General features: G+C 44.5%; 2 protein-coding genes across 5 annotated transcripts in view; one reads left to right on the plus strand and one right to left on the minus strand.

Moving 5' to 3' along the window:
- Nucleotides 1-730: 730 nt before the first annotated feature.
- THAP10 (THAP domain containing 10) lies at nucleotides 731-11,241 on the minus strand. The gene is given in 4 exon segments (XM_077881721.1): nucleotides 731-2,027; nucleotides 2,137-2,284; nucleotides 10,784-10,866; nucleotides 10,869-11,241. Coding segments are annotated over 4 exon segments (756 nt in total). The 5' UTR covers nucleotides 11,197-11,241; the 3' UTR covers nucleotides 731-1,830.
- A 170-nt stretch (nucleotides 11,242-11,411) lies between these two features.
- Nucleotides 11,412-14,993, plus strand: part of LRRC49 (leucine rich repeat containing 49) — a 166,702-nt gene continuing 163,120 nt past the window's right edge. Inside the window, exons 1-2 of one of the 4 annotated variants that reach the window (XM_077881715.1) lie at nucleotides 11,412-11,824; nucleotides 12,565-12,621. In XM_077881715.1, the coding sequence (XP_077737841.1) occupies nucleotides 11,777-11,824; nucleotides 12,565-12,621 (105 nt within the window). In that variant the 5' untranslated portion in view covers nucleotides 11,412-11,776. The remainder of the gene's footprint in view (nucleotides 11,825-12,564; nucleotides 12,622-14,993) is intronic. The other 3 variants (XM_077881714.1, XM_077881716.1, XM_077881717.1) reach the window with 3 other exon arrangements.

The raw sequence follows: 14,993 nt of genomic DNA on the forward strand, positions 1-14,993 counted from the left end.
TATGGCAGGTGTTGAGGTATATCGCATTTTTTTCCCATTAAACTCATGTGGCAACAAAAGAAATGAAGGTAACTGAAAATATGTAAAAAGTAATCAGTATCTTATAAACTATAAGTCCCTCATATTTAACTTTTTAAAAAAGATTTATTTATTCATGAGAGACACACACACACAGAGAGAGGCAGAGACACAGGTAGAGGGAAAAGCAGGCTCCATGCAGGAAGCCTGATGTGGGACTCGATCCCAAGACTCCAGGATCACGCCCTGGGCTGAAGGCGGCGCTAAACCACTGAGCCAGCCGGGCTGCCCCCTCATATTTAATTTTTTAAAAACCAGTATTTCATTTTACTTTGGGACAGTGAAACATTGTACATTATAAAATTATGTGAGTCAACAAACCAAACATAAATTCTCAATTGGTAAGAGGAAAAAAACCCTAACTGAATAGAAAGAAACAGAGAGAAAAAAGGAAGGAAGGAAGGAAGGGAAGAAGGGAAGGAAGAGAAGTTATGGCTGTCAAAGTTGTTTAACATATAGAAATGAAGTAAACTTATGGCAGTGAAATTTGGAGATAAAGGGCATATAACATTCATTATAACTTGAGTTAAGGCAATAGGCTGTTTAAGAACTCAAGAGACAATAGGTACTTACTGATAGTATTTAGCTTCAGAAGATTTATATACTTAAAAATACTGTTATGTGTTTACATAATCATTGTTCAGGCTCACACTTTTATTAATATTTTATTTTATTATTCTTTTTATTAAAATTACACTGTTCAAATTAAGTCACACATGAAATTAGGAAGAAAATCACTTTGGTATATTATTTAAACCTTCTAGAATAAAATGCATGCAAGTTCTTCCAATCATGCACAACTAACAAGATGAGGTACAAAATGGACATTTATTTTTATTCTCAATAGAAGATCAGAGTTATAATAAGTTTCTCAGAAACCATTGTAACAAATTACTTCATGGTACAGAGTTGCCATAGAAATTTTCCTGGTGAATGGCAGGTGGGACAGCTGTTTCACATGCTTATTTCCCAAATGTAGAATTCAACAGAAAGGTATTAATAGAGGAAAACTTAATTCTTGAAAAGGAATATGTTAGAAATATAATACTTTCTTTTTCCATGTCAATAATTTAAATCTAAATTAATCAAGCTAATTGGTTTGTTGTAATAGGAACCAATGCAAATAGATTTCATTAATAATGCAATCCAAGTATATGAAACTCTATCTCTATTTAAATTAATTCCCTTTGAAAATTTTCTGTAAGAGCCATAACTTCACCAGAAATGCTTACAAGGACCGATTCACAGATCCAACAGTATTACAAATGGACAAACTAATAAATATACAACATAAAAAAGTAATAATCAAGGATGAGTCTCCTGGCTGCCAAATCATTTAATAGTATCAGACTTGGCTGTGATTACTATTATCTTCAAATTATTTAGGATAGTGACGTTCTAACTTGTGAATGTCAAATAAGTCCCATATGAATGCTGCTCCTGCATTAAGCTTAAATATTCAGTACTTAATCTTGATCTGGAAATGCTGCTACCATGGTTTTGTTTTATAACTCGATATCCACCAAACAGATAAAAAGAAAAAAGAAACGAGGTGAAAGTGGGAGGTGGGGAGGTTTGTGGGCAGGATAATCTTCATGATCTTGGCAGGTGGGCATATTTTTGCCTTAGAGCTAAACACATTTTGCTGATATTCAAGTATCCCAAAGTGAAAGGTTTACAAGGGCAAAGAAATAATTATGTGAGCGAAGATTTGAAAATCTATAGCACATCAAGTCATTTGATGTTGCATTTTTAGCAAGACTCTTCTTTCACTTGCACTGCTATGTAGGACAAATCGCTCTGCTCACTCTTGACATCCCAATCTGCATCTGGGTCTGAGTCACTGGAGTAGATGTCAAAGAGAGAGCTCCTCCTAGGCTGCAATCCGTCAGTCTGAGTAGTGGCATTACACAGTTGTGTTCCAAACACTTTCACTTTGGCCTGAATACCTGAAAGAGAAAAAACACAACTCCCTGTGAATTACATTTTGCTTGTCATTTATCTTTCATGTACAAAAGACAAATTCAATTATCAATCAGTTGAAGAGTCAAAACATACCAACACTCCGGTGAGGGGGCCTTTTCAGAGACAACTGTGTACTTTTATGCACTGGGCCTTCTTCACAGTGAGTAGGTACTGAAGTGACACTATAAGATAGATTATTAGCAGGGACTTGTGTTTGTTTAACTTCATTTTCACATGTAATCTAAAAATATAAACCAGAGGAGAACTATATTAAAGGCAAGCCTGACTAGTGCGGTTTTATCTTTCAAAAGTGAGTTGTAAAAGAGTATAAACAATAGTTTTCAAGGTCACATATTAGGAAGACTGGAGTTTGGACCCAGGCAAGCTGGCTCCAAAGTCCAAGTTCTTAAGAACACTGCCATGCTGTTTTTTGTTTTTTTTTTTACTATATGCAAATCATAAATTGCTAAGCATTCTGGTTAAAAGGAAATCTGTTATTATTTGCTTACAACTCATTATTTTCCCCTAAATCAATACTATTAGCATTAAGTTATTGGGTATCATAGCAGTAGCATTATTCTAGAAAACTTAATATAGGCTACTAAGACCCAGCTTAAAGAAACTTTGTGAAAAACTTTTGTGAAGAGTCCCTTCGTAACAGGAATAATTATACCTAATCCTACTGAGGATTCGTGTTTATAAAATTATGACCAATTTCCACTGGCTGTAACTACTTCTAAGCCGAGCATTATGAAAGTCTAGAATAAGGACATATTTCTTTACAAAACAATTTATTCCTGAAAAAACAAATGGCATTTTAGAAATTGAATCAGGCTTTAAAAAATAACTTGTTTCCATTAGAACAAAGATACCTTTTATCACTAAGAAAAATTTGCATCATACAGAGAAGCAAAAATAAACTAAAATTTACCCATAATCTCTTTATTCATAGCTAACAACCTTGTATTTTGGAACTTTTTTGGTCTTTTCTATGTGTTTTGTTTTTTTATTGGGATCATCTGTTGTATAGTTTTGTTTTTTCTCTAATATATCATGTTTTGGGGCACCTGGGTGGCTCAGTTGGTTAGGCACCTGCCTTCAGCTCAGGTCATGACCTGGCTTTCTGCTCAGCCTACTTCTCCCTCTCCTCCAGATCCCCCTGCTTGTGCTTTCTCTCCATCAAATAAATAAATAAAATCTTAAAAATATATGTTTCTATGCTATTCAATATTCTACAGAATTTTTATCGCTGCTTACAATCTTTTGTACATATATACTGTAACTGATTAAAACAATCTATATTGGAAATCTTTAGACATAAATCTTTTGTGCACATATCTGATTATTACTTCTTTTTTTTTTTAAAAGATTTATTTGAGAGAGCTAGATACAGCAAGCAAGCGAGCACTGAGTGAGGGGAGCAACAGAGGGAAAGGGAGAAGCAGACTCTCCACTGAGCAGGGAGCCTGATGTGGGGCTTGATCCTAGGACCCTGGGGGTCATGACCTGAGCCAAAAGCAGACACTTACCCAACTGAGCTACCTGGGTACCTCAATTATTACTTTGTCACATTAACAGAATTTCCAAATTGTATTTATCAACTGGAACATAAGCCAAAATAAAATATTTGAAATGAGGCAGAGAGAGATAAAAGTTTGGAAAATATAGAAAAGGTGACAAGACAAAGTAGGGAAGATGAAAAAGTATTATATATGATATTAATTGTAGTACCAGAAGAAAAGAGAGAAAATGATATAGAAGCACTATTTGAATAATATCTGAAAACTCACCAAAATGGATAGAAGACATTAAGATATGGTTTCACAAAAGCACTATTTGTATTTATCGAAGTAAAAACAAAGGAAGCCATACCTATGCACTTTACAGTAAAACAGAGAAAAAATTAGAAGCAGTCGCAGGAAAAAGGTAACATTTTCTTCAAAGGGGCAACCATAGGAGGATAATGCCAAAACTCTAAGGATACAGAAAGACTGAAAATAAAAGGATATAAAAAGATGTACTATGCCAACACTAAAGAAAGCTGATGTTGCTATGTTAGCACTACATAATACAAAAATTGTTAGAAGATCAAATATGTAAACTCAAAATCAGAGTGGTAGATTTTTAACATGCCTCTCCCAGTATTACTTAATACAGTTAAGTAGACAAAATTCCATAAGGATAGAACATCTAAACATGATTAATAGACACATATGGATCACTGTACCCAACTGCAGAACATTCACCTCAAGTGCATATGGAATATTTACAAAAACTGACCTATGTTTTGCCTAATACAAATTTCAATACATTTCAAAGGATTAAATTCATATGCTGTATATTCTCTGGCTAAAGCGTAAATGACCTAGAAATCTACAACAAAAATAGAACTACAAAATGCCTGTAGGTTTGGTAATTTAAAAATCTACTTCTAAATAACCCAAGATAAAAGAAATTTACAGTGAAAATAAAAAGGTATTTTAAGCTAAATAATAATATTCTGTATCAAAAACTTGTGCAACAGTTGATGCCATGCTTACAAGGGAATTTATAGTCTTATATACATAGAAGAGTATAAAAAATAAGGCTTAATTTAGATTGAGATTATTAACATCACATAAAAAACTATTCCACAAAATCTTTCTAATATATTAGAAATACTCATTTCAGGAGTCAATTTTTACTCTATTAATACCACTCTAGGGAATTCTACAATTAGGAAATAAGCATGTGAAACTCAGATGCCCCTTTGACCATTTATATGAAAATTATGAGCCCCATGATCCAATCTAACTTGTTAAGAAGTTAAAAGAGAACAGTAAATAAAAATTTTAAAAATAGAGGATCCAAGAGTGAATTGTAATGTAAACTATGGACTTTGGATGATAGTGATATGTCAGTGTAGGTTCGTCAGTTGCTTTTTTTTTTTTTTTTCCGTCAGTTCTAACAAATGTACCACTCTGGTGGGGATCATGATATTGGAGGTACCTATGTATGTGTGGGGGCAGTAGGAATATGGGAAATTTCTCTATAGTCACCTCAATTTTGCTGTGAACCTAAAAGTAAACAAAATGAAGTCTTACAAAAATAATTTGAAAATACTGGAAAAGTAAAAAAAAAATTTAAGCAGCTGGGCAAAAATGGAAGTATTTGGTAATTCAATGTTTTGTCTTCACATAAGGTTATTTTTAAGATTTTTTTGCATGAATATGTACAGATATCTTTGAGTGAAGTTTTTACTTTTTAACAAGTTTAATGGAAAAACAGATATGAAAAGATCTCTATTAATCACTTACCTCAGTAATATATAAATCTAACCTATCAACTAAAAAATCAAAGTTGAAGAAATAAGTACAGAGAAGGATGAATGATAGAAAATAATGGAAAAAAAATACCAGAGAGAAGACAACATGGCAGTTTATTCTTTGAAAAGACTAATAAAAATCGATAAACACCTAGTGAAGCAGATCCAAAACATAATAGAATGTTTTAAACATTAAACAGAAAGATACTGGTAAGTTGGTCTACATTTTTTTTTTTTAAACAGGGATGGGCTTTTTTAAGATTTATTTATTCATTCAGAGAGAGTGAGAGAGAGGCAGAGACACAGGCAGAGGGAGAAGCAGACACATGCAGGGAGCCCGATGTGGGACTTGGTCCCGGGCCTCCAGGATCACTCCCGGGGCTGCAGGTGGCACTAAACCGCTGCACCACCGGGGCTGCGCTAAGTTGGTCTACATTAAAATTAAGAATTTCAGTACATCAAAAGACACTATTAAGAGTGAAGAAGCAAGCCACACTGGGAGAAGAGATTTGAAACATATTTAACTGACCAATTTATTAAGAGCCCCAAATCGACAAGAGTAAGGTAATCTACTATAAGAAAGGGCATATCACCAAAGAGGCTATCCACATGTTCAATTAACATTTGAAAAAGTGTTCCCTTACTAATTTCATTTACAAAATGGGAAATGCAAAGTAAACCACCAGTACACCTTGCAGAAGGACTCGAATGTGAAAGTCTGAAAAACCAAGTGAAGGCAAGAATGAGGAAAAATGTAAACTCTCATATGCTGCTGATAAAGTGTGGATTGGTACCACTATTTTAAAAAAATACTTGGGAGTAATTTATTGAAGTTCAACATAATACTATGTCCCAGCAATTCTAAGTATATACATCAGAAATGTGTGCACATATAAAAAAAAGTGCACATGTTCAAAAATGCTCATAGCAGCATTACTTATAGTTGCCCCCAAATGGTTACAACCCAAGTGTCCAAGTAGAGTAGAACAGATAAAAAATTTTTTTGGCATATTCATACAATGGACTGCTATATAATAATGAAAACAAATTACTGTTATATGCAACAATAGGGATGAATTCACAAATATAATGTTGATCAAAGAAGCCAGATGCAAGAATGCCTACATAAGGATTCCAATTTATGAAGCTAAAAAAAAAAAAAAAAAAAAAAAAGGCAAACTTGGTTTCTTTGAGGAGGAGAGAAGGCTGCACCTCAGGTGATATAGGGGCCTTTGGGTTGCTAGCAATGATCTATTTCTTTGAGTTATCGTAGTGGTTATACTTGTTCAGTCTGTGACAATGACAATATTTGTGCGCTTTCCTGCATATTTGTTACACTTCAGTTAAACAGCTTAAAAAATACATTTGGATTAAAAAAACAAGAATGCAAAATTAACACTTATGGAAAATAATAGTCATAGTCTCATGAAGCAAAATATTGATAGTGTACAGTGCTCCTGAGAGCCCCCTTTCTCCTCAGAGAGAGTCCCTAATCTTTTCTCAAGCTCCATACAGATACAGAACATTCAGTTATATTTATCTACATATAGCATCAAATACCCAAAACAATACAATAATAGCTCCTCAATAACCTGGAAATTTGATTTTTAGTCAGCTGGTCCTGGAATTGGAAAAAGAGTGAATGGGGGAAGGAACCAGAGGTGGTGCAAACTGTCTTAGCAATGTTACTAGGGTTCTCAATTCAGACCTGGCTAAAAGTGTACTGCTATCAACTCTAAACTCTTTTTAACCTTGTATATTTTTAAAGTAACTAGTAATAAAACTAACACGGTTTCCTAATAACTCTATCGTAATATGGATTGTTAGAAATGATGGCTGGATATACACGCTAATTGGAAAACAGGTTTGGTGTGTACTCTGGATTTCCTCAACGCTAGCCTTTGCTACAAAATCTTTGTTTCACTAGCGTGGCTTTTCTTCTCCCAAGTTTTGGTTAGGTGGTATAATGTTGAGGAAGAGAAGCAGTGTAAGGGTGTGCATGGCATGTTTAATGTTCCTATCTTTTACTACATGTTTGCATCATGTATTTATAGATGTACCTATATGTGCTTAGGTAAGGGCTGGGTAAGCAGTGATAGTGGATAAAGTAAGATAAGAGGCAGATGTCTTGACTGGTTACAGCTTGGTGAGAAGGGTAACTGGCAGAGAACTGAAGACTATTACAGTGCAATAAAGTGTTCTTCAAATCACATAATCACTCCACAAATATTTAACGAATTCCTAAAGTTTGCAAAATATTGTCTAGATACTGCCAATACAATAATGAACATGTCAGACAGGATCCCTGCTCTCATGGAGCTTACATTCTAATGTGAAGACAAACATTAAGCAAACTACACAATTATTTCATGACAACTGTGCTGTTATTGAAGTATATGTGCTATCGAAGCATATGAAAAATATGAAGAATGGAAGTATTTATTTAGGGGATCAAAGGGGAAGGATGTTTGAATCGATTTTTAAATAATAAGACTTAATTGATGATGATAGGGTACGGGAGGGGCATAATTCCAGGGTATTACATGAAACAAATGAAGTGAAGGCTTGTTGGTAGGAAGGAATACAGCATGTTCAAAAGCCACAAAGATCAGCATAACTGGGGTATGCCGAGCAACAAGGACAGCGGCCTTGGATAGGACTGGTATGGTAGGCAGGACAGAAAGCACCCAAGGACTTGCAGACTGTGTTAATAATTTTGCTCTTTATTCTAGTAACTTCAGGATGCCTTAGAACAGTCTTAAAACACCTACTCCATCCAATGTAGGAAGCAGGCTGGTATTGCAGAAAACGTTTTGGTCTGGCAATTGGACCTAGAGCAAATATTACAGGCTCGTGAAGGAAATTATTACTCTCTTGGATTGGCATCCGTGTCTATACAGTGAGTTTGGACTAGATGAGCCCTTCGTTTCCCTTCAGCTCTAAAATTCTACCAATGCATCTGAATATTTAAAGCAGTTACAGATCACTTGACTTCTTGGTGAACTCATCTCTAGGAATGAACATACTTTAGATCCAATTAAGAGTCATAATTTAATCGAGGTATTGGTGATAAGGCTGAAGTCTGATTATCTCAAAGAAGGCTGGGAAGTCTTAAGATGGGAAGTGGGGAAGAAGAGAACAGCGACCAGATGCAAAGTCTAGTCAATGGATTAGTAAAGTAGAAGAGGGCAAGGTGAGAAAATTCAGCTCACTGAGACGATTTAACTTAGAGAAAGCTAGTCAAGAGAAAGTTTAGGAGTGGGAAGGAACCGTTATCAGCAAGCTCCATCTTCATCCGGAGCTCGGCATCCTCCTTCCCTCACCATTTCCGCTTAGGTAACATATTATGCACAAACAGTTCCATCCAAGTACACCTTTCCCTGAGATTTGCTCAAATGGAACCCTTTCTATTTAAAAAGTCTGCAGCAGGGGCACCTGGGTGGCTCAGGTCGTGATCCCAGGGTCCTGGAATCGAGTCCTGCGTAGGGCTCCCTGTAGGGAGCCTACTTCTCCCTCTGCCTCTGTCTCTCCCTCCCTCTCTGTGTCTCTCATGAATAAATAGATAAAATTGTAAAAAAAAAAAAAAAAAAAAGTCTGCAGCAGACTGTGAAAGCGACTCTATAACCTAAAGGAGAGTGTGTGTTTGCCTGAGTTTGGGGGAGAAGGAGGTACAAGAAGTCTAATTCCACCGTGTTCTTGCTAAGTAGGGCCTGGGGATCCCCGCTACAGCACCCGCCTAGTCTCACGATGGGAGCAGAACGCTTGGAGGTAGGATGACCTTCCCCAGGTGACACGAGTGGCAGAGCCGAAACACAGTGTGGGGGGGCCCCTCACCTGTGCGGGCGCAGCCCTCCTCCGGGCCCGGGCACCGCGGGCTCCCTCACCTGTGCGGGCGCAGCCCTCCTCCGGGCCCGGGCACCGCGGGCTCCCTCACCTGTGCGGGCGCAGCCCTCCTCCGGGCCCGGGCACCGCGGGCTCCCTCACCTGTGCGGGCGCAGCCCTCCTCCGGGCCCGGGCACCGCGGGCTCCCTCACCTGTGCGGGCGCAGCCCTCCTCCGGGCCCGGGCACTACGGGCTCCCTCACCTGTGCGGGCGCAGCCCTCCTCCGGGCCCGGGCACCGCGGGCTCCCTCACCTGTGCGGGCGCAGCCCTCCTCCGGGCCCGGGCACTACGGGCTCCCTCACCTGTGCGGGCGCAGCCCTCCTTCGGCCCCGGGCACCGCGGGCTCCCTCACCTGTGCGGGCGCAGCCCTCCTCCGGGCCTGGGAACCGTGGGGTCCCCTCACCTGTGCGGGCGCAGCCCTCCTCCGGCCCCGGGCACCGCGGGCTCCCTCACCTGTGCGGGCGCAGCCCTCCTCCGGGCCTGGGCACTGCGGGCTCCCTCACCTGTGCGGGCGCAGCCCTCCTCCGGGCCCGGGCACCGCGGGCTCCCTCACCTGTGCGGGCGCAGCCCTCCTCCGGGCCCGGGCACCACGGGCTCCCTCACCTGTGCGGGCGCAGCCCTCCTCCGGGCCCGGGCACTACGGGCTCCCTCACCTGTGCGGGCGCAGCCCTCCTCCGGGCCCGGGCACCACGGGCTCCCTCACCTGTGCGGGCGCAGCCCTCCTCCGGGCCCGGGCACTACGGGCTCCCTCACCTGTGCGGGCGCAGCCCTCCTTCGGCCCCGGGCACCGCGGGCTCCCTCACCTGTGCGGGCGCAGCCCTCCTCCGGGCCTGGGAACCGTGGGGTCCCCTCACCTGTGCGGGCGCAGCCCTCCTCCGGCCCCGGGCACCGCGGGCTCCCTCACCTGTGCGGGCGCAGCCCTCCTCCGGGCCTGGGCACTGCGGGCTCCCTCACCTGTGCGGGCGCGGCCCTCCTTCGGCCCCGGGCACCGCGGGCTCCTTCACCTGTGCGGGCGCAGCCCTCCTTCGGCCCCGGGCACCGCGGGCTCCCTCACCTGTGCGGGCGCAGCCCTCCTCCGGGCCTGGGCACCGCGGGCTCCCTCACCTGTGCGGGCGCAGCCCTCCTCCGGGCCTGGGCACCGCGGGCTCCCTCACCTGTGCGGGCGCAGCCCTCCTCCGGGCCTGGGCACCGCGGGCTCCCTCACCTGTGCGGGCGCAGCCCTCCTCCGGGCCTGGGCACCGCGGGCTCCCTCACCTGTGCGGGCGCAGCCCTCCTCCGGGCCTGGGTACCGCGGGCTCCCTCACCTGTGCGGGCGCAGCCCTCCTCCGGGCCTGGGCACCGCGGGCTCCCTCACCTGTGCGGGCGCAGCCCTCCTCCGGGCCTGGGCACCGCGGGCTCCCTCACCTGTGCAGGTGCAGCCCTCCTCCGGCCCCGGGCACCGCGGGCTCCCTCACCTGTGCGGGCGCAGCCCTCCTCCGGGCCTGGGCACCGCGGGCTCCCTCACCTGTGCGGGCGCGGCCCTCGTCCGGGCCTGGGAACCGTGGGGTCCCTCACCTGTGCGGGCGCGGCCCTCCTCCGGGCCCCGGGCGGCGCGCAGCGGGCTGGGCTCGGGGGCGGGGCGGGCTGGGCCGCGGGGTCCGCCGGGGGCCCCGCCCCCCTCGGCCGCCGTCGCCCCGGGGCGCTGGGGCGGTCCCCCGGTGCAGGGTGGGCACGGCGCCCGCTACGAGCCTCAGGCGCTGGGAGAAGCGCAGGTTCTTCTGGAGGACCGAGGACACGTCAAAGCAGGCGGGGGCGAAGTGGTCGGAGCAGATGACCGAGCGGTCGTTGCCCCCGTACCAGTCGGCGCGGCGGCCCCGCACGAAGCGGTCCCACAGCAGCCGCACCGCCCGGTCCTTGGGGAAGCGGAACAGCGACTTCCCGCACTTGGTGGTGTTGCCGCAGTGGGCGGCCACGCAGCGGGCGGGCATGGCGGCGCCCCCGGCCCCCGGCCCCCGCGTCCCCGCCGCCCCCGGCCCCCGCGTCCCCGCGTCCCCGCCTCCAGCTCCCGCCACCGGAAGTGCCGAGTCCGAGCCCCGCGGGCACCGCCCCCCGCGCGCCCGCGCTCCCCGAGCCCCGGCGGCGGCGGCGCGCACAGGGATCCAAATTTCGCGCGGGCGGAGCCGAGGCGGGCCGTAAAGGGGAACGGACCGGAAGTGGCGGTTGTCACGGCTACGGACGTGGCCGGCCTCTTCCCCCCATCCCCGCCTGCTCCTCCCAGCACTCCCGCTCCGGTTTGTACGAGGCCAGCAAAAGGAGGACGAGGAAGCGCGGCCGCACGGGACACCCCGCGCGCCCCCGCCCTTGCCGGGCGGACAGCACCGGAGGCTCCAGCGAGGAGGAGCGAGGAGCCTCGGGCGCGGCGATTCGGGGAGAGGACCACGCCGGAAGTGGCCGTCTCCATGGTAACCCCTGCGCGGTTGCCTGGGAGATGACCCCGGCCGGGGTCGGAGTCTCCGCGGTGTCGCGGCTGGGAGGGCGCATCTAACACATCCCGGGCTGTCTCCTGCCATGATTCCCGGCAAGTACCGCTCTGTCTCTGGCCGGGCTGCGAACAACGTAGGTTGAGCGTCCCGCTTTCCCGCTTTCCCTCCCCCATCCCCCCCCCCCCCCCGGTGTGGTCCTTTCCGAGGGGCGTCTTTGTCCTAGTGATGGGCTGCGTTCTGGGGACCAGGGCCGCTGGGGCTCCGCTCCCGCTATTGTCTGGCCGAGGCTGGACCAAGGCCCTGGGGGGGGGGGGGGCATGTCGTGTCGTGTGATGGGCACTCGAAGCCTCCTCCAGGGCCCTGGCTTCCCAGAAGGTGGAGCTGATGGTCTGCGAAAGGCTGAGAGGTTCATCTCAGTTCTTGTAAGAGGACAATCTCCCACCCCACCCCACCCCCCCTTTATTTATTTATTTTTTAATTAAGAAAAAACAATGTATTATTAATAGGCACTCCACCTCCTTCACCTGTGCCGTTGAGATACTTAGGTAGCCCTGCGATGGGCAAGTGTCAACGACCCCCAGGTGCCAAGGTCGAGGGTTAAGTCGCTCGCAGACATGTTTGGAAGATAAATCCCAGCAAAACCTTTTAGATTTCCTCGTCGTGGTTTCATTGTTTTCATCCGATCCTCAGAACAAGCTCCTTTACCACCAACACAGAGCAAGCCTTCTTCTGTGTGTTGGAAGCGTTTGTTGCATCCTCGTTGGTACTGGTTTGGGGGGGGGGGATGTGTGTGTAAGTCAAGAGCATGTTTTATACTTTGATTTTTTTTTTCTTTTTCTTTTTCTTTTCTTTTTTTTTTTTTTTACATTGCAGGTGAACTGTGGGCTCCACCTGGTTATTCAGACATCATCGCTTCCTGAGAAAAGCAAAGTAAGATACGAGCAGATTCGCATTTAAATCTAAGATCTGTCGTTTTATGAGCTACACAAATAGCGTGATGTAAAGAGTAGAGCTAGAACAAATCTTTATTTTCTTTTTTTTTATGAATTTATTTTTTATTGGCGTTCAGTTTGCCAACATATAGAATAACAACCCAGTGCTCATCCTGTCAAGTGCCCTCCTCAGAGCCTGCCACCCAGTCACCCCCACCCCCTGCCCACCTCCCTTTACACCACCCCTAGTTCGTTTCCCAGAGTTAGGAGTCTTCCATGTTCTGTCTCCCTTTCTGATGTTTCCCACTCATTTTTTCTCCTTTCCCCTTTATTCCCTTTCACTGTTTTTTATTTTTATTTTTTTAAGTTTTTAAATTTATTTATGATAGTCACAGAGAGAGAGAGGCAGAGACACAGGCAGAGGGAGAAGCAGGCTCCATGCACCGGGAGCCCGATGTGGGACCCGATCCCGGGTCTCCAGGATCGCGCCCTGGGCCAAAGGCAGGCGCCAAACTGTTGCGCCACCCAGGGATCCCCTATTTTTTATATTCCCAAAATGAATGAGACCATATAATGTTTGTTCTTCTCCAGTTGACTTATTTCACTCAGCATAATACCCTCCAGGTCCATCCACGTTGAAGCAAATGGTGGGTATTTGTTGTTTCTAATGGAAATCTTTATTTTCTGACCGCATAAAGTGTAAAAGGCGCTTTTAGAAACTCATTCTTACGTCACCAGTTACGAGAGCTGAGGTTTTTTTTTAAATTTTAATTAATTTATTTATTTTTCCATTTAAGCATTTCTTAAGTTAGAATTTTTTTTTTAAGATTTTACTTATTTATTCATGACAGACAGAGAGAGAGAGAGGCAGGGACACAGGCTGAGGGAGAAGCAGGCTCCATGCAGGGAGCCCGGCATGGGACTCCATCCTGGGTCACCAGGATCACACCCCGGGCTGAAGGTGGCGCTAAACAGCTGTGCCACTAGGGCTTCCCTAGAATTCTTTTTGAAATTGATGACACATCATTGTGGAATTAGGAAAGTTTTTTCTTTCTTAGTAGTGGGTGAAATGATGGTATGACTTCCTACTGATGGCATCTTATAATAGATTAAATGTGGTAATTTGGGGGGATGCATCTACACACTCCATTTAAAATCGGGAGAAAATAATAGATTAGCAGTGAAAGTATATTGGGCTCAATGCTATTTAGAAGTGAAGCTATGAACATAAAATTATTCTTTCCCAAATTTGCACACAGTATCCCCTGGCATTTCCATTATTTCTAGCGTTAGATTTGACTTTTGAGATACACGTGTTTTCCTTTCCCTCCTGTCTCAACATCAGCATTCAGACATACTCATCGACCTCTCACAGAACTGTCTGAAGACACAAAACAATTTTACCCACTCCAACCATAACAGTTCAGTTTTTTCCCTAAAAGATTGTTCAGTAGATGTCACTGGGGGAACTCTGAAGTGAAGGACAGAGTTTATCATCAACAGCATGAGGAGGGTAAGGAGGGGCATGAGGAGGACTGATGGAAGGACACCATTAATCAAGGAGGCAGCAGTTGATTACATTATGTATGAAAATAAACTCTTGAAAAATAGACCATTTGATCATCTTGAGTAGGTGGCAATTAGCTAGATTAATTGAAAATATTCTTTATTATAATTGGACATGGATCCCCTCTAGAGCTTTGCTAACTGATTTCACTGGAGAAATCCTGTTTTATCATTATAATGTATTTCTAGGGATTATACACCTTGTCCAAATTCTTTTCAAACCATTTGCTTTCTCTAGCGTGGACATACATTCTGAGAAAATACCATTAGCTCATATAACTCATAAAGGTATAATGCAAATGCAGCTATAATGTTTATAGTATGGAGGAATCAGAATCCTCACAACTCTTTTAAGATAAGTATTTAGGGTTTTTTTAGTGGCTAATCATGAGTGCCTGTTTTGGTTTTGTTTTTCTCAATCCTCCTATCAAGTAATTTAAAATCAATTTACAGAAAAACCCTTCTTAGAAGGTTTAGATATACAATTTTATTATAATTGGACTCTTAAATTCTGATGACAAAAACAGTGATTTTTCTTCAATGGAATTTACTTTTTGTATGGTTTTTGCTTTTGTTTTCTAGAAAATGGTTCTTTTAATCATGTATTTGTGGTGGGGTTGTGGAGGAATTGTAAGTGGTTTGAAGTGTGGTTTCATCTGACCTCATGAAATTGATTCGGTGTGTGTGTGTGTGTGTGTGTGTGTGAAAAAACTCATGACATAAAATTTGCCATTTTAGCCATTTTATGTTGTACGAATTAGTGGTATTAAATACACTCACAAGAGTGTACAGCCATCATCTCTA

This window comes from Canis aureus, chromosome 32 (assembly GCF_053574225.1).
Source record: "Canis aureus isolate CA01 chromosome 32, VMU_Caureus_v.1.0, whole genome shotgun sequence".
NCBI classification, from domain to species: Eukaryota; Metazoa; Chordata; class Mammalia; order Carnivora; family Canidae; genus Canis; species Canis aureus.